Source organism: Tyto alba, unplaced genomic scaffold (assembly GCF_018691265.1).
Source record: "Tyto alba isolate M040663 unplaced genomic scaffold, T.alba_DEE_v4.0 Super-Scaffold_10, whole genome shotgun sequence".
Taxonomy (NCBI): Eukaryota; Metazoa; Chordata; class Aves; order Strigiformes; family Tytonidae; genus Tyto; species Tyto alba.
Genome location: NW_024881262.1, coordinates 11,266,879 through 11,294,873, shown reverse-complemented (window position 1 = coordinate 11,294,873; position 27,995 = coordinate 11,266,879). Strand labels below are relative to the sequence as shown.

Genomic DNA, 27,995 nt, shown 5'->3' with positions numbered 1-27,995 from the left:
CGGGGCTGAGCCGCCGCCGCCGCTGCCGCCCCCGGGGCTCTTCTGGCCCCGCCGAGCCGCCGTCGCCGCTTCCCCGGCGCGGCCCCGGAAGCGGAAGGCGGCGCGCCGAGGCAGCGCCAGAAAGATGGCGGCCCGCGGCGCGGCGAGGCGCGGGGCTGGCGCCGGGTCGGCCCGCGGGCCCGAGCCGCAGGAGGAGCCGCCGCCGCCGCTCCAGGCCGTGCTGGTCGCCGACAGCTTCAACCGCCGCTTCTTCCCAATCTCCAAAGACCGGCCGCGGGTGAGAAACACCCCTAATTCCCCCGACCCCTCCCCCGCCTGCTGCCGCCTGTTCCGGGGTGCCGGTCCCGGCCTCTCCCCGGCGGGCTGGCCTCCGGCGAAAGACGGAGCGCTCGCTGGCAGCGGTGGTCGGGCCCAGAGTCGCGGCGTGTCCCGCCGTGAGAGCCCCGGGCTGGGTCGGGAGAAAGCGGGACCCCCCCGGCAGCTCCTGGGCCGCTGCCGCGCCCCGGGGCTCGGGCAGACGCCGCCGGCGAGGGTTCCCTCGTCCTCCCCCGCGCTGCGGGAGCCTCTGGCCAGCCCTCTTCGGTTGTAAGAGTTTATATCCCCCACCGGAGAAGCAGCGGGGATCTCGTTGCTGCGTTGGTGCCGTTTGCTTTTCCATATGGTGAGGCAAAGTGCGCTGTTTGCTTTTCGTCTGTTGGGGATGCAGGAGCGGCAGTGGGTTTGGGCAGGCTTGTTTCTGTTAAAGAAACAAAGTCCACGTCCTTGCCAGCAGTAATGTCTAAAAGGATACGGCCAGAAAAATGGATGGGGAAAGCACTTAAATTATCCAGATCAGAAGGCTGTGCGTTAAAGGAAAGAACGCTTCTGGAGAATTTAGGTCTGAACAACTATCTTGCCTCATTTGCTGATTAAATGTGGTGGTCATAATTATACACGCGAGCTCAGGTCTGAAACAAAACAGCACCAAAAGTTAATTAAAGAATAGTATGCGATCACTCCACTGTGAATCAGTAACTCAGTGTAAAAGTGTGGCTTGAATTGCAAGTCAAGAGAATACTCGCTTTACTTTAAATTGGTTTGGTTTTTTTTTTCTGTTGTTTAATTCTGGACACCCATATTCCTGTGGCTTCATCATTCATGTCTGACAGGTTTTTCTTGAAGCAGTTACAGCCTGAGTCAGGGAATCAGCACTCTGGGATGTTTTCTTTTTTTTCAGTCTCATTTAGCTGAGTCTTTTTGAAGAGAGTTGTGTGTGATAACTTTGCTTTTTTTTATGCCTTCCTCTCTGAACTGAGGATCTGCCCCTATAGAAGATGAGAAATTAGCTCTTACTGTTTAGATTGACTCTAAAAATTTTTGATAAAAGGTGTGGAGCAGTTATTCGTGTTATTTTTCTGATACTACTGACAATCATATATGCTCAAAATAGAAGAGGCTGTTGCTGAAGTTGAGGTACAGAGTGTTTGTTCAGCTATCTATATGTTTTTTCGTTTTGGGTTTTTTTTTTAGGCTCTCTTACCTATGGCAAACGTGGCCATGATTGACTATACCTTGGAGTTCCTAACAGCAACTGGAGTGGAAGAAACCTTTGTTTTCTGCTGTTGGAAGTCAGCTGAGATAAAAGAGCATTTACAGTAAGAATCTCTTCTTTTTAGCTGTATCACACAAAAGATTATTCTGTCCTCCAACAAACTTCAGAGATGTCACTGATCCTTCTGATGAAAACTCTGTGCAAGAGATTCCCTTTCAACAGTTGTCTCCTAGCATGTCTTAAAAAAAGATGATTCCTTCTGTGAAGGAGCCTGGTTGTGCAGTGTATTAAAAGCATTGAGTGTTTTGGGATTGCATTTATGTTGGCATTTAACTTAATGTCTAAAAGCAGGGGTTTCCTGTGGGTAGCCACATAAATCAGAGTACCACCGTTTGCGTTCTGCCCTGTCTTGGTATGCCATGCAGTGTATGGAAACAGCTCGCTCAGCACATTCGGCTCTGCATGCTGCAGGTTTGCAAGCTAAAGAGAAGCATGCAGTCTTTTCCCTGCCTGAGGTGCTGCTTTCCAAGAAAAAATGTTTGGGTTGTCTGTAGCTTCTTTTCCTTTGTCAAAATTTGGCTCACAGTGGAGTCGGGTTTCCATAAGCTGTGGTCTCAAACTCTAACCCTCTTCAGTTCATCCGCTGTGTGCCAGTGAGCACACCTAAGCCTTTTGACAGCGGGCGCGTAATGGGATTCTCCTTGTGTTCACTTACAGATGTGGTGTGCACTGGGGCGGCGTGCCCTAGTGTGTTTTCTATAGGAATGTCCACTTTATGCCTTCCTGATGTGTTTTTCTCCTTCCAGAAAATCCAAGTGGTGCCGCCACACCTCTCCCAACACCGTGCGCTTTGTGACTTCAGACCTGTACCGCTCCCTTGGTGACGTGCTACGAGATGTTGATGCCAAGTCCCTCGTTCGTTCCGACTTCATTCTCGTCACTGGAGATGTGGTGTCCAATTTCAATATATCCAAAGCCCTGGAAGAGCACAAGTAGGTGTTGAAAGAGTGTATGCTTGACTGGTATGCTGAGACTCTGGGCTCGAACTCTGAAGAGTGATTTTGAAGTTCCGCCCTTCTTTTTCAGGTTGCGTCGTAAGATGGAAAAGAATGTTTCTGTGATGACGATGATATTCAAGGAGTCCTCACCTGGTCACCATGCCAGGTGCAAAGAGGATGACATTGTTATTGCTATGGACAGTGCCACAAACCGTGTTCTTCACTACCAGAGAACCCAGGGGCTGAAACGCTTCCGCTTTCCTATGGTGCGTGTGGAACCTCACAGGTGGAAAAGGGCTGCAGTAGTGAAGCAGCCCATGCCAAGGAGGAGGTCCTCCTTGAGTGAGAGCTGGGGAACTCTGCTTGCTGCTTCTTTTGGAGGAGCAGATGATAGGAAGTAACTCTTGGTAAACTGGCTTTTTTTTCCTTTAACCTTTATTTTAGGCTTGGTGAACTTGTGCTGGGACACACATGTTTGGGACTCATTTCAGAGTTTGAAAATGGGGCAGACATATTTCTCATAGTTCAGTTTTCGCATGTATTTGATTCCTTTCCTCTATGTGAAACAAGATAGGTGGATGATTTCTGCTGTTGCAGGGGTTCCCAAATTGGGATGTATATACCATTATCATACACAAACCGTTTTGAAGCGTCACTGAGCCTGGTATGGAGGGTGGAATAGCAGCAGGTGCATGGGGTGGTACCTCCTATTACCTCTGCCTGTACTGTTTACCTAATAATGTAGTATATGCTCTGTGAATGTCTGTGGAGGCACTTTCCCCAGTGAGATAGATGGACCTTTTTCTTTTTTCAACTCAGAACTAAGACTGTGATTATATGGCATTTTCATCCCTAGATCAGTAATCAGTAGATTATTTTTTACCTTCAAATGAAAACACAAATCACTGTAGGAAACCAAAAAGGAAAAAAGAAAACAAAACTCAACAGCAACAAAAAAAACAACCCACAGCTGTAAAAATACACAGGGGGTATGGAAGCTGTGAATATTGCATTTTGATTGATTAATGTTCTTTGTATGTTTGTAGCCCCAGCGACTGAGGTAAGGAGCCTCCTGGAGGAGAAGTGATTGTTTGAAGTACACGCTGTTTTTCAGAGCACTGCACTGTGTAAGGACGGGTGCAGTCTTTGCTGATTGACGCACAGCTCTGCGTGTGACCAGGCTGCACCTGCTATGCTTGTGTCTCAGTGTAGATTTCTCTAATTTTCAGAACTTCAGCTGGTTTAATAATTCAGTCAATACTGCCCCTGGCTTACAGAACGCTTTTGGGGTTCAGTACTGCATGAGACACTGAAATCATCTGAATTTTTTCCTCTTTCAGAGTCTGTTCCAGAACTCTATTGAGAACGTTGAGGTGCGCCATGACTTGCTGGATTGTCATATCAGCATCTGCTCTCCACAGGTGAGCTCTGCCCTTCTAATGGTCCAAAATTCAATCTGCATTGCTCCCTTTGTCCAGCTGGTGTGCAGGGGTGTGCATGTGGCCTGAGTGTACGAAGTTTGGAAACCAGTATTCCCAGTTGTGCTCAGTGACTACGCTGAGAGGCTGAGTGATCATGTCGCGCTGCTCCGTGGACGGTATGGGTGCTCAGTCTGTATCTGGCATCCACTGCTTGAGCCAAACTAGACAGTGGATGCATCGGTAGACTGGCTGATTTGTCACAGGATGAAACTATTCTGGAAAATAAGCAATTTCACTTTGAGTGTAGTAACATCTGTGGAGCAGTGGTGACGGCTATGCTATGGAAAAGGGTTGGTACTTGCAAGCTGGCACCATGTTAGGGTAATTTTTAGGGCTATTCCAGCCTAGGCTCACTAGCATCTCTTCCACATCTGAAAAAGATAGTCTACAGCCTTCCTTTGGGAGTCAGACTACAAAGTGAGGCTGGACAGATTGCTTGGAAATGCTAAAGCAATGTTTTGCCTCTTCTGTAAAACCAGAATCTGTTCATAGCCTCCATTAGGAGGAGATGGGAAGGTCAACAGCCTTAGCAGAAGGAATCAAAGGAATTCAAGGCAAGAGCATCAGTTTCCTGTGCTGTATAATTCGGCTCTCTGAGAACCACTGAACAGCCACTAATTATCTGGCTTCCCTGGCAACATTTTCTGCTAACTATATTATTTCCTTATGTTTTATTCCTGGCAGGTGGCTGAGCTGTTCACAGACAATTTTGACTACCAGACACGGGATGACTTTGTGCGTGGTCTGTTGGTGAATGAGGAGGTAAGGAGAGGGTTGTTATGGGGGAAATCCTATTACCTTGCATTAGAAAATCCTCTGATGTGCTCCTGCCTATCTCCCAGGTCCTGGGGAACCAGATCCATATGCACGTAACGACAGAAGAGTACGGCGCCCATATATGCAACCTGCTAATGTATGAAGCTGTGTGCTCTGACATCATCCGGCGTTGGGTTTATCCTCTGACTCCAGAGATGAACTTCACCGATGACAAGAATCAGAGTTACACCCATTCTAAACACAACATTTACCGAGGGGTGGATGTTAGCCTCGGCCATGGCAGCGTGTTGGAAGAGAATGTGCTCATTGGGCAGGGAACTGTCATCGGCAGCAACTGCTCTATAACAAACAGCATTATTGGGCAGAACTGTAGGATAGGTGAGTAAAGAATGGGGGACATGCTGGCCTTGCCAGGCAAGGGCACAGGTTGTTGGGATTTAGTTTTTAAAGCGCATTTGACTCTGAGAGAGGATGATAAGTGCGCACTGATTAACTTCTAATGGGAAGAAAAAAGAAAAGCTTGGTTTTCTAGCAAAGAAAATAGATTAAAGTTTTCAGGGTATCGTAACGATACTGAAAGGTGGAAGGCACTTCATGCTAATAAGTTGTTTTAGCAGTAGAGAATGAATGACCTTTACTGATCTAGAGTTATCACTGACGAACATCCTGCAAATGAGAGACATGTGTCCCTGTTTCTGTGAGCTGCCTGGTATTCCTCCTTCCTAGTCTTGGCTGGATTTTTTGTGATTTGTCTATATTAGTTCAAAACCAAGATGTCAGTTGTGTTGTTAGTGTCAACTTGTTAGGTCTCTCTGCAGCGAGCAAACTTACCTTTTAGCTTTGGGTAAGAAGTGGCCATGGGCCTCTAAGGTCAATTTTTACCTTTCATCTAACATCCCTCATGCCTCAAGGGCACTGGGATTCAGTAAGATGCTTTCTAGTGGACTCAGCAGTGTGGAAGAGCAGCAAACTGCCTTGCTCAATGTATTTGTGCTTGGTGATGTATAACAGGTGATAAAGTCATTTTGGACGGAGCTTTTCTCTGGGACAAAGTCCACATAGCAGATAACGTGGAGATCTGCCATTCTGTTATCTGTGATGAAGCTGAAGTGAAGGAGAAAGTAAAGCTAAAGCCCCACTGTGTCCTCTCTTCTCAGGTGAGCTGTATTTATGTCTGTTCTGCTTTCTGCCTTTCTTGTTAGGTTACTAGACTTACACTAGACTGTACCAGAACACAGGGCTGCTCCAAACCTTTTTGCAGAGGTGGGGGGATATGCTACTGCTCCCACCTTTTTCTTCCTTTTGTTTGGCTAGGGTAGCGTGGTATGTGATCTAGTAGTGCTGATGTCTTCAGTTACACTTTTTAGTATACAGCTTGTCTGGAGCAGCTGTTGTCCCTGCTGGTGGAGGCGCAAGGCGGGCAATCAGGGTATTTCTTCATTAAGATATGTTGCATGTATTTGCAGGTAGTAGTAGGTCCTGGCATCACTCTTTCTGAGGGCACAGTGATCTCTCTGCACCCACCAGATGAGGAGGAAGAGGATGATGACCAGTTCAGTGATGATTCTGGTGTGAACAAGGAGGAAAGCAAAGTGAAACTGAAAGGTATGAGAGTCTTTGGCTCCATGCGCTCAGGCTATGCAGGGGGCTTTGCCTTCCATGACCTTTTGGCATCTTTCCCTCCCCCATTATAGACTCTATGGTGACAGGCTGGAGCTTAGTGTGGCGTTCAGCTTGGAACATGTGTGTTTTCAGTAGGGCAAGCAAGGGTATCCAGCTCAAGTTGGACAGTGAGATGTACCGCAGTGCCCCAGTAATAAAATCTTTGTCGACTTGGATATGTTCCATTTTTCTTAAAGTAGTAGCCTTGTAGGAGACAATAAACTGAAGCTGGAAGAGATGTTCAGTTCAAGGCAGGTTGCAAGATCTATATCCTTGTACCTGGATTATGTCCAGGGTCTTTGTCCTTGTGAAATACTGTTTCTACCAGTCTGTATTTGTCAAGAGATCTAAACACGGTCAGCTGAACGTTGCTGCTGTAGGGAGGAGTAAGTTGGTCACTTGTCAAGGCAAGTGAGAAGATAAAAGCTGAAATCCGTATGCATCTGCGGGAATCCTAGCTCCCTCTTGATGAACGATATTTAGGGGCAGTAGTATGCAGGTTATACCAGTCTATTTCAGATATCTCTTTAAGCAGATCCAGGACATATACCTCCTAATCACTGTTTCTTTTTCAGGTTACAATAAAAAGGACGTAGGCTCAGAGGGCAGAGGCTATCTCTGGAAAGCAGATGACAAGAATGAAGAGGATGAAGAAGAGCAGAGACAAAGCTTATGGGGTGAGGAGAAGTTTAGTGTAGTCACCTGGGGATGGACAGACAGACGTATCGAGGAAGCTGGCTGAGTGGGGTGCTGATAATTGTGTCTAGAGTAAGAGCTAGGCTTTGTGAAGCAGACTGAATCCACATAACGCGTGTGGAGGCAAGGTGAGAGGAGAAAGCAGATGGTGGACCAGATTGTCTCTTCCTGTGCTCTGTGGAAGATATTTATTGTATTTTTGACTTATGCTAACACACACACAACTGTCTGTGCTGTGAATGGTGCACTATGGGATACCAGGCCCTTCCTTAGAGGGAATATGCTTTGGCTATTCCGGGTACTGCTGGCTTTCTTCCTGCTAGTGACAGTGTCTGCTGACATTGCTCCCTCATGAGTCAGCAGTCTGCACAAAATGCATTTGCTTCTGCCCCTGTCCTTTGTTGTCTGCCTGCAGGCTCTTAAAAAGTCCCATTATCCTAGTACCAGCTGTATCATTCATTCTGCAGCAAATCTAATCATCTAGACCTGTAAGCAGAAGCTTCCGTGCAAGGACAGATAGTTGCTGACATGGTTGGGAAGTCCCTGGGACACCTGGTTTCTCATGCATACAACAGCTGGAAATTTTGAGAGTTGAATGCAGTGTCTTCTCTTCTTCATCAGGCCCAGCTATGCATTCAGAGGAAGAGAGCGAGTCAGACAGCGACCTGAGCATGGGCTCTGAGGAGCCAGACAGTCGGGCAGCGTCCCCTCAGCTAGATGACATCAAAGGTGAGAGATGGGCTGTTAAGAAGTATGGTGAGTCTGCAGAGAATGCAGTGAGTGTGAGATCTGTGCTGTTTTCTATAGGTATATTGGAAAATTTATGGCTGTCTATAATGTTTGTTTCCTGACCTCACTTCCTGCATTTTCTACAGAGTTCTTTAATATTCCCTGTATTGCTGTTGTGTTAACCCAAGGCAGACAAGGATGAGAAGCTAGAGAAGGATCCTCCATCTTTCTCACTCCTGATCACTGGGCCTTCATGAAAGTGACTTCCCTGAGTTGTCTGTTCAAATGGCAGTGTCATTGCCTAAACTCACGGATTGTGTGAAGGTCCAGCAGAGTTTCCCTCAGTGGACAGCTTACTGCTGTAATTGTGCTGGAGAATTGAATGTCCTTGTAGGAGCTGCCTCTTTTGGCAGATATGATTTGGTTTTCTGTTTTGTTGTGTTAAGATTAACTGTATTTGAAAGGGGTTCAAGCCAAATTGGGGGGGGGGGGGGGAAAGCACCTTTTTCACATTAAAGGATCTCCCCAAAGGAAATTAAACCAATAAAATTTAGATTTCAATTCGCATCTTTAGTTAGGGGAAGATGGGGTTTGTCTGAATAGGAAAGGCTAGATTGTGAAATTATAATAGAAACTCTGTTCTAAAGAGTTGCAGAGGTAGTTAGATTTGTACTGGTTTGTGTGGATAGATCAATGATAGCTAGTAGGTTGTCTCCTTTTATTTGAATTATATTCCACTATTTATAAGTATAGTTGATGTGAGTTTGTGCCAGCTTACGGAGAACAAATAGACATCTGTCAGAATGCTTCCTTTGTTAAGGGCATAATTTCTTCAGTAATGAACAGTTGGAAGAATCTGTGCTTTTCCTCTCATGTCTAACTACCTGTCCTTTCTTTCATTAGTTTTCCAGAATGAGGTTCTGGGAACGTTACAGAGGGGTGAAGAAGAAAACATTTCCTGTGACAACCTCGTCCTGGAAATCAACTCCCTGAAGTGAGTGTTCCCTTAGGGATACTGTCCCTTATGCTCAACAGTTGGGTTTGACAGCAGATCTAGAAAGAAGAAGATAGACCATGTAAAAACCCATGTTGGGTTGTTAAATGTTAATTTTATGAGTATAGAGCGTGGGAGATGCAAATTAGAGATCATGACTGAATGACAGCAGGAGGTGGTGGAGAGCACCAGCTGCGTGTATAGCATCCTCAGTGGGTAGGCTTTTCCTGCCTCAATTCTACAAGAAGATATTGAATTGCTATTAAGTAACTGTGGACTGAAGAGAGCAAGCCAGTTTTTGGCGCAGACTGTAAGTTCATGCAGGGGCTGCTGCTCTGTGCATTGCAGCATTCAGTCAGCTGCCTGCAGCTGGGGCTGTGCTGTGGTGTGGCTTGTCCACTCTGTTTTTACAGCAGCGAGTCTAGAATGCATAATCAGAGTGCCTTTTACCTAGTATTTCTCAAATACAAACCTGTTTCCCTTCTTTTGTGCAACAGTATTCCTACAGCACTGTAGTAAATATGAGGGTGCTTTCCCTGTAGCAACTTGTTCCTCTGTGATAGCAGATTTTCAGGACTTGTGGCCTTATGCAGGGTCTGATGCAATGCGAGGTGGTTTGATTGCCTGAATATTTGGAAAACCAACCAGCCAACCAAATAAAAAACAAGTCTGGAAGATGAAAATCCAAGTTTCTGCTTTACCTCTGTGAAGAGCCACAGTCTGCAGAGATCAAGTAGTGTGAAATGTTGGGGGGTTTTTGCCTTTTTTCTTGCAGGTATGCATATAACATTGGCCTGAATGAGATGATGCAGGTGCTCAGTAAAGTGATCCTGGAGTTCCCACTGCAGCAGCTGGATGCAAACCTAGACTCCCAGAACTACTTCTCAGCATTACTTCCTGTAAGTCCTGCTTCATTTGACTCTTCTTTGGGTGTGTAGAAGTCTGGATGCCCCTGGTGGTTCCTGGCTAAGAAGTCTTTTTGGTTAAGCCTGAAGCCACTTGAACTCCTTGAATTCATGAGCCTCGTTGTCTTCTATAGAAGTAAAAGTGAACTGAAACTATTGTACTTGCTGGACAGAACTCAGCTAAGACTGTAGGTGTAGGGAGCTCTGCTTCAGTACCTATCATTGTTTTTGTTTCCTGTGTGTGGTAGAAGCACATCACATGTAGAAGGGAAAAGAGAGGGACTGATAGAGATGTCTTTGCAGGCTTGCATTTCAGGAACCCGGTTCCAAACCATGATAAGCCCTGTCCCTGGGGCAGCAGGGAGCGCTCCTCTCCCAGTGGGATACTTTCCAAGGTCTTACTTGTCTGCATACTGTAATTGGTGCCAGTTTTTTTTTTTTCCAGCCAAATGCAAAGACACGATATTGTTGTCTTTGGGCAAAGATAGAGTTCTGTTGTGTCTCTAAAGAGACGGGATGTGTAACTGGGTGAGAGCGATTTCTATTTCCTGATATAAGGGAGACAAAATAGGGTAGGATCTGCTTTAAAAAGCAGGCAGTCTTATTGGTTATGTTGATCCAAGCTGAAGCCGCTGTAATATTTTTGTCTCTTTGATGTAACCCATTTATGTATTTGAGTTTGCAAACTCTACAGGTTACAAAGGTGATCTTTCAGAATGAATGGGTTTGACACGTTTGTGAAGGACTAGTTCTATTATTTTTTTTTAGAAGGTGGAGCTAAAGAGGAACACTAGACATCCTCATAATCCTTTCTCTGAGGAAGTATGTGCTTTCAGTTGATGGTGAAGGGTAGAAAACTAATTCTTCTTTACGTAGGTGTAAGCATGGCACTTAATTCATCTCCTGTACATGTGGAAATGCCTTCTGTAGGAAACATCCATGTGAACTGGTCTGTTCATCATATGGCTTAGTGACATTTTGCTGTTCACTCCGTTTAAATTCTGCTTGCTTTTGTTAATTTTTCCAGACTGTTTTCTTGAATAGCATGTCCTGTCCTGGAAAAGGAGAATTGAAGGAGGAGGACTGAAGAGAATGTTAGAGCAGGTGTTGGACTAGGTGGAAATCAGTACATCTAGACAACAGGAGTTGGTAGCTATGTAGGATTTTTTAAATTTTTCCTCAGCTAGGATATGGCATCTCTTTCTGTCTCACAGATAGGGCTCCTAATCTAGCATGAGTAGGACAGGAGAACTTCACTGCAGCACTCAGTCAAAAGAGGTTCTAGTCTTGGATAAAGGATCCCAGGCACAAATAGAGGCTGGATGATGAGTGGAGTGAGAGCAGCCTTGTGGCAAAGGACTCTGTGTTGGTTGACAAGTTCAGCATGATTTGGCAGTGTGTGCTTGCAGCCCAGAAAGCCAACCATGTCCTGGGCTGCATCAAGAGAAGTGTGGCCAGCAGCTTGAGGAAGGGGATTCTCCCCCTCTCCTCTGCTCTCGTGAGACCCCCCCCTGCAGTGCTGTGCCCAGCTCTGGGGCCCCAACATCAGAAGGGCATGGCCGTGCTTAATCACATCCAAAGGAGGCCATGAAGATGATCAGGGGCTGAAGCACCGTCCTTATGAGGACAGGCTGAGAGAGTTGGGGTTGTTCAGCCTGGAGAAGAGAAAAGAAGGCTTCAGGGACACTTCAGAGTTGCCTTCCAATACTTAAGAGAGTCTACAGGAAAGATGGGAGGGACACTTTATCAGGGAGTGTAGTGATGGGATGAAGGGTAATGGTTTTAAGCTGAAAGAGGGAAGATTTAGATTAGATGTAAGGAAGAAATTCTTTCCTGTGAGGGTAGCGAGACACTGGCACAGGTTGCCCAGAGAAGCTGTGGCTGCCCCCTCCCTGGATGGAAGGGTTCAAGGCCAGGTTGGACGGGGCTTTGAGCGACCTGATTGAGTGGAAGGTGTCCCTGCCCACTGCAGCGGGGTTGAAACTAGATGATCTTTAAGGTCCCTTCCAACCCAAACCATTCTATGATTCTATACTATATAAATGCATAATGTTTTGCATAATTGCCCAAAACCCTTTAGAAGCTGAAGACAATGGAAGTACATGAAGAGCTTACGTCTGGGTAACTTTGTCCATATATATTTCATCATAGGAAAGATAATGCTCGTGATGAACAGAAGAGATAGAAAATCAGCTCACCTTTAGTGAGAAGCGATAATATCTAAATGTAATATTCAGGGCGACCATGCCTCGTGTCACAGACAAGTGGAATTTCTCTGGGCAGGGAATTGTGCGGCATGTGCATTTATGAAACACAAATTATTCTTGGATTTATCAAAGAGAGTGATGTGTCAAACTGACCATCATGGCAGCCAGTTTCCCCAGATGCTCCTTTGTAAAGAACAACGAGGAAGCTTCTTAGAGAATCCTTCTCTGGGGCAGTTTTGTGCCTCTGTGTCTTTATACTGTGCAGAATTGTTGTGCTAGCTTTCAGGACTGAAATCAGCAGGAAGGCAGTATCCTGGTGGGGTACACTGTTGAGGTTCAATCACACATACGGTGTTAGTCACCATTACAGTAAGCCAATATGTTTGAGTTGAGGTGTGGAGGTAGTGAATCAGCCTTCAAAGGCTTATCAAACAGACGTCGATGGTCTTCCTGGGCAGCAGGTTTGTGTATTTACCAACAGAGCTCTGAAGAGACCAATTCTTTGGGCAGAATATGCCTGTTTGTAAAGTATCTGAAACAGTGGCTTTTCTGCAATTTATGGTTCCATAGTTAGTAAAAAGTACACTCCATTAATTTACTAATACTTACACCCTGAGAATCCTAAGCATTAGCTTGATATTGGTTAGTGCATAACATAAGCATGTAATATTTTCTGTGTTGGCTAAAGCAGGCATTTACACATGTAAAATGTAGCAATTTGTGTTACTTTCCAACAGAGAATATATGAGATGGGGATGCTTGTGTTCAGGGAGTGGTGAATATCAGAAGCCAACTGAACTCTACAGAACTGTTTTATGTTTCTCACTGCCTCTGTAGCTCAAGTCTGCCTAAAAGATGCTGAGGCAAGATGGGTTGCTTGTGTAAGAGTGATGGTAGAGTGGTCCCAGGCAGCTCAGGAGGGGAAATTGTGGAAATGCCAGAGTTATGATGTATGGTTTGTCCTGAAACCACAGTATGTGCTCTGAATTGCTGGCCCCTGTGCGTGACGCTCTTAAGTGTTGCAGCAATTTTGTTAAACAAACATCCAGTAAAGCATATGCCCGTGGGTATTTTTCAGATGAAACATGGAGGCTTGAGAAATAGAATTGTCCATTTCAGTGTATATCAGGCATCTTGTTTGGCTCTTGTACAAGTTGTAAATCAGAGATGGTACAGAAAACCAGACCTTTCTTAGAACTGTAGACGTGATTTGAGCAAACGTTGCTGAAGCTGCTGATAAATTGAAGGCTGTGCTTCTGCTGTCCCTGAAGCAGCATCAAACAAGGTTATGTAGGTGAGGATGTCGAAAGGGAGCTGAGGAGAGGCAATATACAGGCCAGTTCAGCAAACTGAACTGCTATCTGCACTGCTGCCCAGCAGCTAGCATGTGTGGTGCACCTCTTCAGGTTTCTGTTAGGGAGCTTTACTCTTCTGAAATGTCGTGCAAGCAAACATGGGATCACATATTCAGGGACTAAATGGATCTCTGCTTTCACTGAAGCAATTTATGGCGATCAGCACAGATGCTGTTATGGTGTAACAGGTTAGAATTACAACTTTGTCTCTCATCCTTTGCACGTACTTCATGATGGTGTTCTGTGCCAGAGGTAGCGTTAAAACAGGCCTGGTGTCAAGACTGTCCTTCTGACAAAAGAAAAGTGGATCACAAACCTCTTTGAAGTTGATATAGCATCACTGACCAGATCTGACAAAAAATAAATCAACCCATCAGAAGAATTTGATTCCTTTCTCCAGACCGTAGATTGTTTTGAGGTGTTACGTGGGTAGAGTCAAATCCTGGAAAGTTTTGATGTTGTCTATAGGGTTCTTTGTCAGGTAGATTTTCACATTTTTTAGTCTTTTATTCAATCTAAAATAATTGCAAGCTTCTAATTCGTCCATTCAGATTTTCATGAAACTCCCAAAACAGCCAATCTGGTCATACAGGCTCATAGGTGTGATTTTGCTGGGGGCTCTGTGGGGCTGAGTCCTACTTTCCCCATTAGCATGAGATACAGCACAGTGCATGTTCTTGACCTGAAAGGGTATATTTTTTTTAATCTTTCCATTTCCCAGCAAAAGGCATACTGGACTGAGTCCTGGGCTTGTGAGTGTTTCTAACTCTGCTTTCTTTATAAATAAGTTGCTTCTAGAAACTCAACAGACTGTGGTTAGAATTGTACCTGCTTATGATTTAAAGGTGTTAACAGAAAGCTATTACAAAATATTTCTTAGCCTGGAAGGAACTTACTAGTAGCTTTACTACATTTGAAGTGGAGAATTCTAAAGGATAATAAAAATGCAGGAGATGATTGTAGAGGAAGGAAGAGTGTTTAGAACTAAGTACTCTGCTAAAGGCTAAAATACTTTCTGGAAATATGCTGTGCAACCCTCAGTTTTTTGTTGTGATACCGTGATGATTCGAATCATTCTGTGCTGTTAGTGTTGTTCCTTGAGCCAGTCGATGTACTATTGTACAGATCAGTTTGTTTGTACTAATCCCCTTCTTTGTTTCTCTGTGAGGCATGCAAATTTCAGCATGGTTGCATAGCAAATGTGTCTGAAGATGTGATGGAGTGTAGTGTGTATGGAGTAGTTGAGCACTATTTCTTGGTACAGGCTACCTTCAGTAGGCCTCCGCTAGCCTGGGTTCTAACTCCGCTCTGTGTCCTGGAGCTCTGCCTCTGGCAGGGCTACTGCCTCTTAACAGTTGTCCTGGACAGAATAATGCTCATTAACCCTGAAGACAGGTGACTCAGAGATGCTTCATCAAACCCCAAGCACCTGTGAATTACCTGTTTCCCATCAAAGTGGACCAGATGTGTTCTGTAAGGAGACACTGTTGAAAGCATAGCAAAACATTATGTCTATACAGGCACGCCAGGGATGTAGTTGCAGGAATGCCTGCTGTTGGAATAATACGTTTAAAAAAGATGTGGAACTCTGATTTAATTTCCTACAGTGTTTTTGTAGGATGGTCTGGTCATGATGTGGCCAATGAGGAATTTTTGTAGCTTACCCTAGTTCTGGTACCTTTTTAAATTGTTATGGACAAGGGTCTAAGTATCTTTATTACCTTCTGTCCCAGATTCAGTTCAGCCTGTGCTACTTTGCAGAGCTTTCCCTGCTGCTTGCTTTCCAAATACGTACAAGTGAAAGAGCTGTGAGGTGACTAGGGCAGAAATACTGTTTGAAGAGGCAGCATCAAAATCATTAAACTGAAGACTTCATAAAAAGTAAGCCTTGGAGGAGAGAACTGAGATCAGCTAATAGTGTAAAAACTATTTGACCTTCATCCTTCCCACCCATTCCTTGCAGAAGACTCCAGGATCCAAACAAGCCTGTAGGCACACAGTAAACGTGTGACTTATACTCAGGGGCTGCTCCACTGCATTCCTGTCTTAGGGGTGGTTATTTTGCACTGGCCATTTCTACTCAACTAGTAATTATCCTGGCACTATCTTCTTATCCTTTTTCTTACTTGCTCTTCTACATTGAAGGAAAGTTCCACTGAAATGTCAGCTGCTTTGTTGGGGGGAAAGTTTGAGTAGCATGGATATACCTCTCCTTATAGGTCTGCTGTGAAGTGATTTTCTCTGAGTACCAGACTCCATTAAACATGTTTATTGTGATAATCTAGTACTCCATCCAGAGAGACAAAACCAGGAAAGCTAACAGATATCCCCAAAGCTGCTTAGTAAAACCAGGTCCTATCTGCACATGATAGACTTAATAGCATCTGTTTTATGGACAAAGGGGGGCAAATATATTAAGTGATCAGCTGAATGGTTTCTTAAAATGCTTCTCTGGGTCAGTTTCTTAGTGCAACACAGCTGAGAAACAGGGCTGAGTACACACGTCCATCTCGTAGCTCAGGAACTCTTGTGTGTTTTTCCCCTGCAGCTGTTGAAAAATTGGACCCCGTTGTTTAAGAACTACATAAAACGGGCGTCAGATCACTTGAATGCCTTATTTGCCATTGAGGAATTCTTCCTGGAACATGACAGTCTATGCACGTCGATAGCTAAAGTAAGTATCCAAACCCAACTCTGAGGACCTGTTTTTGCTAGATTTGTGGTCAGATGCAACCTCATTGATTCATTGGCTTATCTGCATCAGAGGAGAAAATTTTGGGATCTCAGTGGAGAGGGTATATAGAAAATCTATCTATAACAATTGATTTAAAAAAAAAAAAAAAAAAAAAAAAAAAAAGGAAGTTCTATGCCTGCCCCTGTGCCTCAGAGGGAGCACAGCTGAGGGTGAGTATTAATTACCAGCATGCAGCCTGAAGGGAGCTATTATTTTGCAGCTTCTAACCTAGATGCCCTTGTTGTGTGATGCTGGAAGAGGCGAGGCAAGACTCTTGATGTAGGAGCTGCTTTACTTCATTTGTCTCTCCATGCTCCCAGAGTTCTAACTGCCAAATGGTTTATCCTACTTCAGAGTACAAAACAAAGCTGGGAATAAGAGTGGGATTTCTTATTCAGGCTGAGCCAGTTATGAGACTGGGAATACAGGGGAGCTGATGTGTGGTTTATCACCTATCTCTCCACTTTTGAGAGTATTCAGTGTATTCCTCCTCACCTTCCTTCACCTTTTGTCCCTGCATTCTTTCTGCCCCATTACACTGAGAGCATTTGACTTGGATCGCAAGTCTTTCTTTTAGCAGTGTCTCAGGAAGCCCCTGTCTCTTTTGGAAGAGCTCTCCTAGAGCCTGCCTAACTCTTGGTTCCTCAAGAAAGAGTAATCCTAACTTCTGCTACCAGTGCTTTTGGCTAATGGCGAAGCACTTAGGACTGGAGCCAAAAGCCTTCAGTTTGGTGAGCCAAAATGTCCTTGAATTACAGCAATTGTTTGGCATGTGTCCATTGTTCTAGGGGCCTGGGCTTCCCTGGAGGCTGGGAATTGAAATGACACTTTATATTAGGAGCTGGCAGCCAGCTTTGTTAGTGCTCTGCCGCAAGGAGACCGACTGCAAAGTGCCTGCTCTGCCTGAGCACAAAGGCACCCTGAGAAAGCATGAGTGCATCTTACCCTCGCTGCACTGGGCAGGAGTTTGAGCTGATGAATGACCAATTGCTTTGACACCTGCCATAAGGCACTTTTAAGGGAAAACTCACAGGAGGAGGGAGCCTGGGACAGAACTGGATAGATTCATGCTCTTCTCTGCATGTCATCATTGTGCCTATGTGGGCCTGCGTAACAGTTGCTTGTTGAATCTGCTTTGGGGATGGGTTTTGGGATGCTTTAAAAAGACAACTTAATTAATGTCTTGAACTGACATCCTCTGTGGCCCTTTGTTGCCCCAAGCTCTCAGTCATACCCTGCATCCACAGAGCTGAAGCTGATGGGGCTTGAACTTTGACTCATTATGTATTATAACATCTAATTATCGGGAACATAAGGCTTGGTAGGAGAAGCACAGTTATTTTTAACAATAAAAGCAAAATGAAGTGGAGCTGGGAGACACGCATTATGTGCAAACTTTGTGCTTGGATGTGAGCTAGCCCCAAAAGAGTTTATGGAGAGCCCTGTTACTCTTTTCTAATTGATGCAGGTGTTGATGACATTTTACCAGCTGGAAATTCTGGAAGAAGATGTAATTCTCAATTGGTTCTCTCTGCGGGACACATCTGACAAGGGAAAGCAGCTTCGTAAAAACCAGCGGGTAAGTCCCAAAGGTGTTTAAAGAGGGGGGTGAGGCGGGGAGAGAGAGAGAGAGAGAGAGCAGCTGCTAAAAGAAACTTTGAGTGGAGTTCAGCGCCACTGTTGCCTTCTGTGGAGCAGCTGCCATTGCGAGGTAGGCCAGTAATGCAGCAGTGCACTGAACACTGAGCAACACAGCGTTGTTCACCAGAACAGATACTTCTGTATGTTCTGCCATAATCATCCTGTTTGGATGAGGAATGGAGGTAGGAGAGGGAGATTGTTTTTAGTGGGCTCTCTATAGCATGAGGCCAGCACTTTCTGGAGTAGCAGCACAGCTTCTCCAAGCCAACACCCATTTGAAATGGGCTTTAGGCCAATGCCCTGTGTGCTGGCCCCATGCAATTCCTTTGAAGCTTTCATTCCTGGCTCACCAGTCCCTTCGCATATATTTCTAAGCGTTTGCTGTACAGAGTGGTTTCATTTGGCTTGTGTTGCAAGGAGCATATAAACTTCTCCCCTCCATCAGGCAGAACTTTGTGCTGCAGTTTAGCTGAGCCCTGTTCCAGTCCTCCTCCCTGGATCTGGAAGAGGAGCAAGGGAAAAAAGCCATCTCTGAAGAACTCCAATTTTGTTCAAAACCTTTGCAAAGTCAGCTCTTAGTATAGGTCAGCAGTGCTTTCAGCTGCTTAGTTGAACCCAGTTAAAATAAGCTGCCTTCTTTATAGCAATTTCTCAGGAAGTAGTTTTTTCCCAGCAGAGTTTTCCTAACACGTCTTAGCTAAGGTGCAGCTGTCAGCTCTTCTCACTCAAGCTCTGAAAAACTCTCAAACTTTTGTCTTTTTGCTGAGTGTGTGTGGGTTGTCTGACTGGAGGAATCTCCCTCAGGAATGTAATCAGTCTGGGTTTGTCCATGGCACCCCAGTTGTTTTTCATCTAAACTTTTGCCTGTCTCTCCTTCAATCTGCTTCTGTTCCTGTGTCTCCTAGAAACACTCTTTCTCTTGCTTGTGCATGACAGTGGTGCCCACTGACACAGTGTAGTTGTTGAGCGTTCCCTGCATCTGTTTGGTGTCACTTGTTACCCGATGACATTTCAATCTCTGTGCAGCTCCAGAAGTTTATCCAGTGGCTGGAGGAGGCAGAGGAAGAGTCGTCTGACGGCGACCAAGACTGACATGGTGGCTTGACATGAGAAGAGGCACTCTCACTGCCTTTCTCGGCCGAGTGGGCAGGGCAAGATCAATGCCAGTGCATGATGTGTAGATGTGGGGCCTGACATCGAAGTGACTGACAATCCTATCATTAATTAAGTTGTGTGTTCCCAACTTTGCCACTTCCCTCCCTCTTCCTCACTTGCCCATTGGCACCTTATGTTGGATGGTTGCAGCCCAGTGTAAAAACCCTAAGGGAAAAACAGGAGGTGGTGATGCCTAACAGAATCCCTCTGGAGCCTGGATATGCTATACTGTAAGCTATCTTTTGGGAGGTCCTTGTTACTAATACAAAGGGAGCAAATAGATGCAAATGCATACAACACCCTTACAAATCTAACCATCAGGGTTGTGGAAGAATGGTCATACAGCTAAGTTATTTGGAGTCATTGTTGCTTCCGGAGCCAAGAGAACTCCTGCTGAAGAGACACTGGCAAGGTTTGTGAGTAGGAGCATGTGGATAAGTATCTGGAGTGCAGAACTGGGATTCAAGAGTACCTGTGCCTGGAGAAGATGCAGTTGTCTGAGGATGCCCAAGGCATTTTGCAGCCTAGAAGGCACTTCTGTGATCTTTCCAAAAGGGAAAAATCTCTTGCCATCTGCCGTGCTAGGATCTAACACAAGGTTGAACAATAGAGTTGATAAAACCATGTGTTTCCCCCTTCTGTAGAACAGGGGATAATTGCTCGGTTCCCCCTGCGGGGGTTGGCTAATGGTGCATGTGCACTGGCCAGTAAAATGCTGTATGGATCACTACAGCTAAGGTGTGATCTGTGCGTCCCCAGCTTAGCAGACATGTTTTAGAAAAGTGTCTGTTTCTTTACTTTTTTTTTTTTATATATATAAAAAAGGGAGCAGGGGTGCCTGGCTCCTCCTACTGCACCAACTACACTTGGATTTTGCTGTGGGGGCAATGACTGCACCAGCTGCTGTAAGGAGGACACACTTTCCTAAGTTCCACGCCACTGCAAAAAGGAGTGAATGGTATTTCCTTCAACAGCACGTGCTTTGTGTTTCCACATGACTTCAGTTACACAAGCTTGCTTACTTCATGTTCTTTTATTTGAAAACTTCCCTCAGACAGCGGGGAAAGTGCTGCAAACCCACAGTAAAGCTCAGCAGCCGCAGAGCAGCTCGGCATGCAACAGGGAACAGGCGTGCCTCTGGCACTTTGTTGCCAGCACAGACAATGTGTGGCAGCAATGAAGCCTTTAAGAAGAGCTTTCTTGGAAGTGTTGCTGTGCTGTGTTCTTCCTTGCTCTCAAAGAACAGCAAAAAAGGCACAGCAAGAATCAGCTTGTATTCATACGTGGGTTATTTGTCAGAAGTGCTGACCTTGCCTCTGCCCCTTCAGGAGGAGCATGGAATAAGTCCTTTGTGGGGAGAAATGCACTGGAGGTGCCCACTCAGGATATTTGGCTGTTCCGTGGTGCCACAATTGTCAGTGAGAGATCAGCGTTGGATGCTGGAGACCAGGAATACCGCCTCTTAAAAACTAATGTTCAGGCAGGGCAATCTTGTGCACTCACACTATCAGTTGCCAGGATTGTGCATAAATGTGCTTGTTTTCTGACATTGCAAACTCAGTCTTGTAAATGTTGGGGAAATAGTTGGTATCTGAATTTTCTGTATCTGCCAATATTTAATTCAGGGAGCAAATAAAAACTATCCTGGTGTTACCAGCTTGTTTGCTTTGTTTGAATTGTATGTCTCCAGTTGTGGCACATGCCTGAGCGGGCCTTACTGGGTAAGCTAAATAACTCATTGCTACTTTTTCCTCAAGAGATTTTAAGCATATGATAGGCAAGTAGGCAATCAGCACACAATTGAATTGGTGTAAATGTTCAGTGATAACTCATGACATCACTGTTTACAAGTAGAGAAGAGTTTATTAAAACTTCTGAATTTAGAATCCTGAAATGGTTGAGGTTTGGTTTTCTACAGGATTATGTTGCACAGATGAACCTTAAATCCTATGAAACATGTTATCCTTTGCCATGATGAGAATTAGTGAGAATGTTGGCTGTTAGATACTGCATCGTGCTCTCCTGATGATGGGGAGTAAGAACTGGCAGAGAGGGGAGGGAAAACTAGAGCTCTTAGTAAAGCCATTTACAAACAAGCTGCAAGACTTGGTAATGTTAAAATCTCCTTGGACATCTTAAGTATTTTTCTCCTTTTACAATGTAAAGATGGCTTAAAAAATAGGTTCAACGTATAGTTCTATAAATGGCTGTGTTTTTCCGGAGGCTTTTGATTCTTTCTGCCAGCTAACAATTCCACTTTTGTTTTTTCCACATTCCTTCCTCCTTTGCTTCATAGTAGCCAACTTCTTCATGGTGTGAGCTGCTTTCTTACCCAGACCTTAAAATCCAAGGGGAGAATGCTGCTTTATGGCCAAATATCCTATCCTTCAGGCCTTGGTGGTATGTGTGGTGGGGTGATTTTACAGATGCTGAGAACAGAGTAGCAAAAAGGAGACAAAGTAGGACACTTGATATTCTCCAAGGTGGAGTTCTGGCACAGTGCAGCATCCTTATGGCCAGGTAAGCATATGCATTTTACAGGAGCATTAATTGCATTGCTTAAGTTTAGGGTGGGCTCGATGCTTTCTATTGCTTTCAGTCAAGATTTATATTTGGTTGGAAGACTAGAAATGCCTTTGAGATCAACCTTGATTGTGCAATGGTTGCTGTCAATCTTTTTGAGCCATTCAAGCAGTAAGTATTTTATTTTTCCTAAGGCCATACTTCCCATCTGCGATGGATAGATGAATATCACCTGGTGTTTTTATATCAAACCCATGACTTCGGATAATAATAGCACACCTTTGAGAAAAAGATAACAGTTTTGTGTTGCTTAAAGGTGTAAGTGATGGAACTGAAGTACATCCGTCTCTGCTTTGGGCTGTTCCGAGATGCACTAAAATGCCTGGAACATGTTTACTCTGTAAGGAGAAGCAATGTTCTCAATGCTGCAATTTAAAAATTTAGACATAAGCCAACAGGCTGTTCAGAAACTCTTCCTTGCGGACCTAGAGCTCTCAGCACAATCCCGTACTGCTAATTTATTTGGCTCTATTATTAACTTTCATTCATTAAGAGTGAGTTGTACTTCACAAAGTGTCTGTAAGCAGTTAAGTCAATCTATTGATTGAGCCTATTCAATCACTTGGCCTGTTTTAAAAGAAAAGACAGAGTTAATAATGAGATTTCGGTTACTACCACCCTGGGGGTGTATGGCACCCCTCCTCTGGGCTGCATATGCTCTCTTGGGAGCTCAGCATTTCAGAAAATTGCACTTTTAGAAACAAAGATGTCTTAATGCATACGATACAGGCTCCAAGGTGCATCCACAAATGTGCTGGGAGGTGGGCAAGTGAGTGGCCTTGTCAGGGGAAGACAGTAATTCCTTCGCAGGGACCCAGCTTTTTGGGCAGGGAGGTGTTGCAAAAAGACTAAGATTAGCTCTGCCAGGGTTGACACAATAAGAAGCATCTTAGACTAAACTTTTCCGTTCCTGACCTGGATTCTTCTTTCCACAGAGCTCTAAGCATGAGGAAATTACAATCTTCCAAGACCTGATGTGGAAACATGGGAGAGCCTCATGCCTCTTACAACTTCTGCTTACCTGAGGTCTTCCCTTTATATTTTTTTTTTTTTTAATTTTAAATTTAATGTCAGATTCTTCACTCAGTCTAGCAGTGCTGCCCAGATAATTGCTAGCAACGCCTAGAGCACTCTTTCATGGATGAGGAGGTTGTTTAGCTCACATTTGCCTGCCAGCCTGAGGAGCTTGGCTCTGTTCCCCATAAGATCTCTGTAGCTCCTCTTTCTACAGCAGGTGAGTCTGGCGCTGAGGGCTGGTGATCTAGTCTCGTGCCCCGTGCAGGTCTTCCTCTGCATTTGTTCCTTCTAATCCAGGACGGTGCAAGGCGGTTCTTGCCCTTCCAGGCGGTGGGTGTTCCCCAAGCTCCATCCACCCCAGCTTTGCTCTTGGCCACGGCTCCAGGAAACTTCTGATGGAGACGGTTCCTCAGCGCCCCTTGGGAGCTGGTGAGGTGTCCAGAGGGGAAGCCAGCCAGCCCGCCCGAGATCGCTGCGGCACAGGGGCAAGTCCTGGGGGCTGGGGTCACAGCGCTGATGGCTATAGGTAAGAGTGATAGGGTCTGGGGAGAGAGAGGGTGGGGAAGAAACCACAGAGCCGAAGAGTGTGTTGGAGCTGATATGTGCATAGTTGAAGAGGCCACAGTATTTGGAAAGGAGAATGCTCATGAAGAGCGGAGGAGGGAGTCTGCTCGGTGAGGAAATGGGGCTGGGGAACTTGAAGGGACACTGCAATGTCCAGTGTCTGAGTATCAGGGATAGTTTGTTGGATGGTGAGAAGGGGTTTGGAGGGAAGCCACAGCTGAAGAGGATCTGGGGTGGGAAGTACTGTGCTCCTCTTGTGCAGCAGAATCCCTGTGCGGGGTGGCCGTCAGAGTACGGGGAGTTCAAAGGGGTCTGGACAGGGTAGAGCAGGATCTGCCTCGCGTTCTGTAAGCTGTACCTGAGGGGCATGGAGTTTTACGAGGAGCGTGGGGATGGCTGTGAGGTGTGTGATAAGGGACCGGGGCTGCAGAGGTGGAAGGGGGAGACCTGCCGTGAGAAGCAGCGGAGGCTGTGGGATGCAGGAGCACATGCGGCACAGGAATGACCCCAGCGTGGGTGGGTGGAAAGAGGGGATGAAAGCGGAGTGGGGGCGGGGAGCCCGGGCGAGGGTTTTGGGTGCAAGCCAGCTAGGACTGGGAATGGGGGCGCGTGGGCTGTGTAATGGGGGGACGGGACGTGGGTGTCAAGCGAAAACCCGAACCCCTCTGCAGACGGTGGGGCTGTGCGTGGCGGGGGAGCTGCGGTGGGTGTGCGGCCCCGGATCGCGGCCGGGGTGCGGGTCGAGGCTGCGCCGGAGCGTTCCCCTCACGGGGCGCCCGCTGAGCCGAGCCGCGGGTACGCGGGGTACGGGCCCGTCCCGCGGCGCGGCCCCCGCGGGGCGCCGGTTCCGGTTCCGGCGGAGCCGGGGCGGGCGGGCGGGCGGGGGAGGAGCCGCCGGAGCCCGAGTTTGCGCTGTGGAGCCGGGCGGCGCTGGGACCCGGAGAACAAGGGGCGCGGGGGGGGACCGGGATCGCGGAGGCCGCGGGCGGGCGGGGGCGCGGGCGGGGGCCGGGGCCGAGGCGGCGGCCGGGGGTGGCGGGCCGCGGCGGGCCGGGGGCGGCGGAGGAGAGGCGGAGGCGGAGGAGGAGGAGGCCTGGCGGCCGGGCTGGGGCGCCATGGCGGCGGCCGAGACGAAGATCATTTACCACCTGGACGAGCAGGAGACGCCGTACCTGGTGAAGCTGCCGATCCCGGCCGAGCGCGTCACCCTCGGCGACTTCAAGGGCCTCCTCAACCGCCCCAACTACAAGTTCTACTTCAAGTCCATGGACGACGACTTCGGGTGAGCGCGGACCCGGGCCCGGCCCGCCGACCGCTGCGGCGTGGGGGTGGGGGGAGAGCCCCCAGTGTCCACGCGTGGAGGGTGGGCCTCCCCGGGGAGCTGGGAGGGGGGTGTGGGTGTGCGGGCTGGGTGGGCCTGGCTGGGGACACCCGCCCCGCGCACCGCTGCGGGGTCGGGGTTCGCCTCGCCCTCAGCCCGGGCAGGGTCCCCGCAGTGCCGCGGGGGTGGGGTGATCCCCTTCGAGATGGGGGGGACCCACATCCGTCCTCCACCCCCCTCGCCTTGCCTTGGGAGGGGGGCGGGGACGGTGCCCCCCTTGTGCTCTGTCGTGAGGGCGGGATGGACCCCAGGGGCGTACGCACCCCCAGTTACCCCACCTGGGCGGGTGGGGGCTGGTGGCGATACCCCCCCCCACCCCTGCACCTTCTCTGGGGCTGGTGGTCCCTGTGTGGTGCCTCTGGGGACAGCCCCCCATCCTCCCTGCCAGCTACTCGCTCTGGGGGAAGCTGCCCCCCCCCCGTGAAACCCTCTGTGGGGGAGCTGGTGGTATCCCCAGTGCACCTTCTCTAGGGCTGCACCCCCATGTCTGCCAGAGGCACCTCAGAAGAGACCATCACCCCATCTGATGATCACCCCCTCCCTGCGCTCGTGATGTTTGGGCAGCATGTTGCCTGAGAGGATATCTCCTAGGGCAGCCCACACTGGGGGTGTATAAATGTGGCATCCCACCACGTATCCTACTTGGGATTGTCATCCCCCATCTAAAGGGCCTGGGTATCTCCCACTGTGCCTACCTGGGGAGGGTGCCCCTTATTCCCTCTGCCAGGAGGTGTGGGGGCAGTGCCCTCTCCATCACCCCTTCCCAGGGAGTGGATTTGGGGACAGTTTCGTTCTCCTAACATCCATCTTGGGGAGGGCCATCCATTTTGGCAGCTTAGTCCTCCGTATCTCATCTTTGGGGAGAATGGGTAAGGGGGACCAGCTTTCTCCTCCCCTGCCTCCATGGAGAAGGAGTGAGAGCTCTCCCCATGCTGCCCATCTCTGAGCAGGCGGTGCGTACAAGACCTGCTGTACCCATGTACATGTCCCATGCTCAATGTAAGATGTCCCATGCTCGATCTCAGCGATGGGTCTGTAGGGAAGAGGGGTGCAACCCTGCCTTGCATCCCATCTTCTGCAGGGCAGCTCTTTTCCAGCACCGGTATTTTCATCACTTCTTTTGTGATACCCTTCAGTTCCTTCTATCACGTGTGACTGTTCTGAGGTGAGAAGGTATATTCTGTCCCTTGTTTGGATGGTCATACTGACTGATCTTCTCGGGAGCCCTTGCTGTCTCCTGCCTTCATAAAGTCAGTGACTGTTCTGGGGAGCAAATATCATGTGAAGCAAACTCCCCGTAGGGCCCTTTGTCTCCACTGTTTGGTGTAGAGTTTTCCTACATCTGACTCGCCTCTAGTCTTTTTGAGGACCTTCATTTCCATCCTGGGAACGTAGCTTCTCTTGGCATGTGACCCTTTACCTTTCGTAGCACATTGGTGTTTGAAAGAGTTGCGTGACCCTTCTTCCTCTGGATTTTTTTCCCACCTCTGAAGATTTAGTGTTTACAGTTAGTCTTGTGTACAGAGGCTGAGACTGCAAAAATCTTTCAGATTTATGGTCTTCCTAGTGTCTTCTTACTGCACCAAATACCTCCCTAGGCTGTGATCTTGGCTCGTACCCTGTGTTGAACAGGGCTGGGCCTGTTCGGGGCTTGGATGGAGATCCATGTGGCTGCCTCGGCAGGGGGTGCTCTCCCCTCTGCAGCCAAATTATCTCAGTGCCCAGGTTCCCGTTAGCTTGGGAGGTGCCAGCTTTCAGATGAGGCTTGAAATTTGGAGTCACTCCTTTGACCACAGTCTGGGACGCTTTGCCTCCCTAAATTCCTCCTGGCCCAGTGGAGAGCTTTAGTCCTCAGAAGCTTCCCTGTTCTCTCTAGGCAAATAGAAGTCTCCAGCCCTCATTTTCCATAAATTTCCTCAGCAATATCAGTTGTCTGCAGATTGCTTCCTGTCCCTCAGCTGTTGAGTAGCGTTGGGTGCTATGAAACAGCTGCCTCTCCCCATCACGGAGGGGACCGTGTTCATTGGTGGGACAAGCCAATTCTCTGTGCATGCTGTTTGTAAACAAATGCTTTGGGATCCTTTGAAATATTGTTCTTGAAGTGAATTCAAACTTGTCTTGAATGAAACATTGCCATGTGGGTGGGAGAGTGTCTGCGTAACTATAAACAAAGTTTAGTAATAAATAGCAGCGTCTAGCATTGGGAAGAGGGGTCTGGTGGCAGCAAAGTTCTGTGCTGTGCCTTTTCATCCTCCTGTTTCTTTAAGGCTCCACAAGAGGAGGCAGATTGTAGATTAATGAAACTCAACGATAAAGCAGCATAGGGAGTTGTGGATGTTATCAGGGAGAGGAGAAAATCGGTCGGAAAGATGCAGCAAATTTAGGTACATCAGAAATGCATGGGATGAGATTTTTGTTGGGACCAATTCAGCCAATTCTTCTGGGAAGAGCGAACATCTCTGAAGGGAAGGTGCGGCTGAGAGGGGTTGGAGGCTGCGTGTGAGCAGCCTGTGCCTTGGCGAAATCCTGCGTGATGAGTTGTGCAGTTGGAGCAGCACATGTCAAGGCCTTGTGTGGAACCGAGGGGAGAAAGACTCTCATGGTGCTACCATGGATGCCCCATCAGGAAAGCTGTCTTTGCTCCTTGCCAGAGAGCTGAAGAGAGTGGGCTGGTGGTTGGCAGGAACATGGATGGGAAAGCCAAAGCAGTCCAGCTGCAGCCTTGTCTCTGAGAAGCCCTGGAGCCACAGACACCACTTGAAATAGAATCGTAGAATCATTTAAGTTGGAAAAGACCTTTAAGGTCATCAAGTCCAACCAGAATATTTTGTGATCCATGATAATTGGTATCCAGGAGAGAGCAAGCCATTGGTCTGCAGGGAGAGAGCTGGGAAGGCAGGAGGCACCTCAGCTGCTTGACTGTAAATGCATGGGCAATTAGTGAAAGCCAGGAGGAGATTAACGATGGCTGTCTTCAGAAGCTGTGTGCCAAGGAAGGGTGTTGCTCGTTCACACGTGTATCCCTCTCGGCTACTTCCCTCAAGATGCCCTCTGCCCAGCATGGGGGATGGCCTGGTTTGTGCTGACCGTTTCTGAGCTGGACTGGTTGTTGTCAGTTGGTCAGTGTCCAGAAGTAGCACCCAGGATAAAGCCCCTCTGTGAAAGAGATCAGCTGTTAACAATGGATGGCCTTACAGCAGCTGATCAAGAAGGAGGAGACCTGCAGATCCAATGGCTCACGGTTTTCGTCAGTGATTCGACCTTTTGCAGGATCCCTGTGGCATAAGACTAGGTTCTCTCATCTCTTGTTGGGAATGGAGGTATCTCTCCTTCTGGGATCAGCTGCATTTCCTCTCACCTCTGTTGCCCAGACTGAATCTGCTGGTGCTTCTTCTCTTTCCAGGCTGTGGATCTTCAGCCTGGCATTTCCTTCAGCTCACCCCATCCCCAAGGCAATATTACAGCCGCAGTCTTGGTGTGTGGGATTTTTCATTCTTTTGTTTATCTTGTTAATATTTGTTTGCTCTGAGAATCAGGGCGGTGATGGAGCAGCTTCAGTGTTTACATCTCCTTGGAAATGTGAAC

At 47.3% G+C, this 27,995-nt stretch overlaps 2 protein-coding genes across 11 annotated transcripts in view; both read left to right on the top strand.

Annotated features, from left to right (window-relative positions):
* The first annotated feature begins 115 nt into the window (after nt 1-115).
* Nucleotides 116-20,521, top strand: EIF2B5 (eukaryotic translation initiation factor 2B subunit epsilon). Of its 2 annotated transcripts, none has more exons than XM_032982445.2 (16): nt 116-277; nt 1,510-1,634; nt 2,338-2,523; nt 2,618-2,795; nt 3,870-3,950; nt 4,695-4,772; nt 4,853-5,165; nt 5,799-5,944; nt 6,254-6,392; nt 7,025-7,126; nt 7,767-7,874; nt 8,778-8,868; nt 9,644-9,767; nt 15,884-16,009; nt 17,538-17,648; nt 18,737-20,521. In XM_032982445.2, the coding sequence occupies exons 1-16, from the start codon at nt 125-127 to the stop codon at nt 18,800-18,802; spliced, it is 2,127 nt and encodes a 708-aa protein (XP_032838336.2). In that variant the 5' UTR covers nt 116-124; the 3' UTR covers nt 18,803-20,521. The 2 variants fall into 2 exon arrangements, with proteins under 2 accessions (XP_032838336.2, XP_042654515.1); XM_042798581.1 differs by lacking the exon at nt 116-277 and adding an exon at nt 612-661.
* A 3,557-nt stretch (nt 20,522-24,078) lies between these two features.
* Nucleotides 24,079-27,995, top strand: part of DVL3 (dishevelled segment polarity protein 3) — a 33,388-nt gene continuing 29,471 nt past the window's right edge. For all 9 annotated transcript variants that reach the window (XM_042797785.1, XM_042797790.1, XM_042797768.1 and 6 more), the window contains exon 1: nt 24,079-24,311. In XM_042797785.1, the coding sequence (XP_042653719.1) occupies nt 24,145-24,311 (167 nt within the window). In that variant the 5' untranslated portion in view covers nt 24,079-24,144. The remainder of the gene's footprint in view (nt 24,312-27,995) is intronic.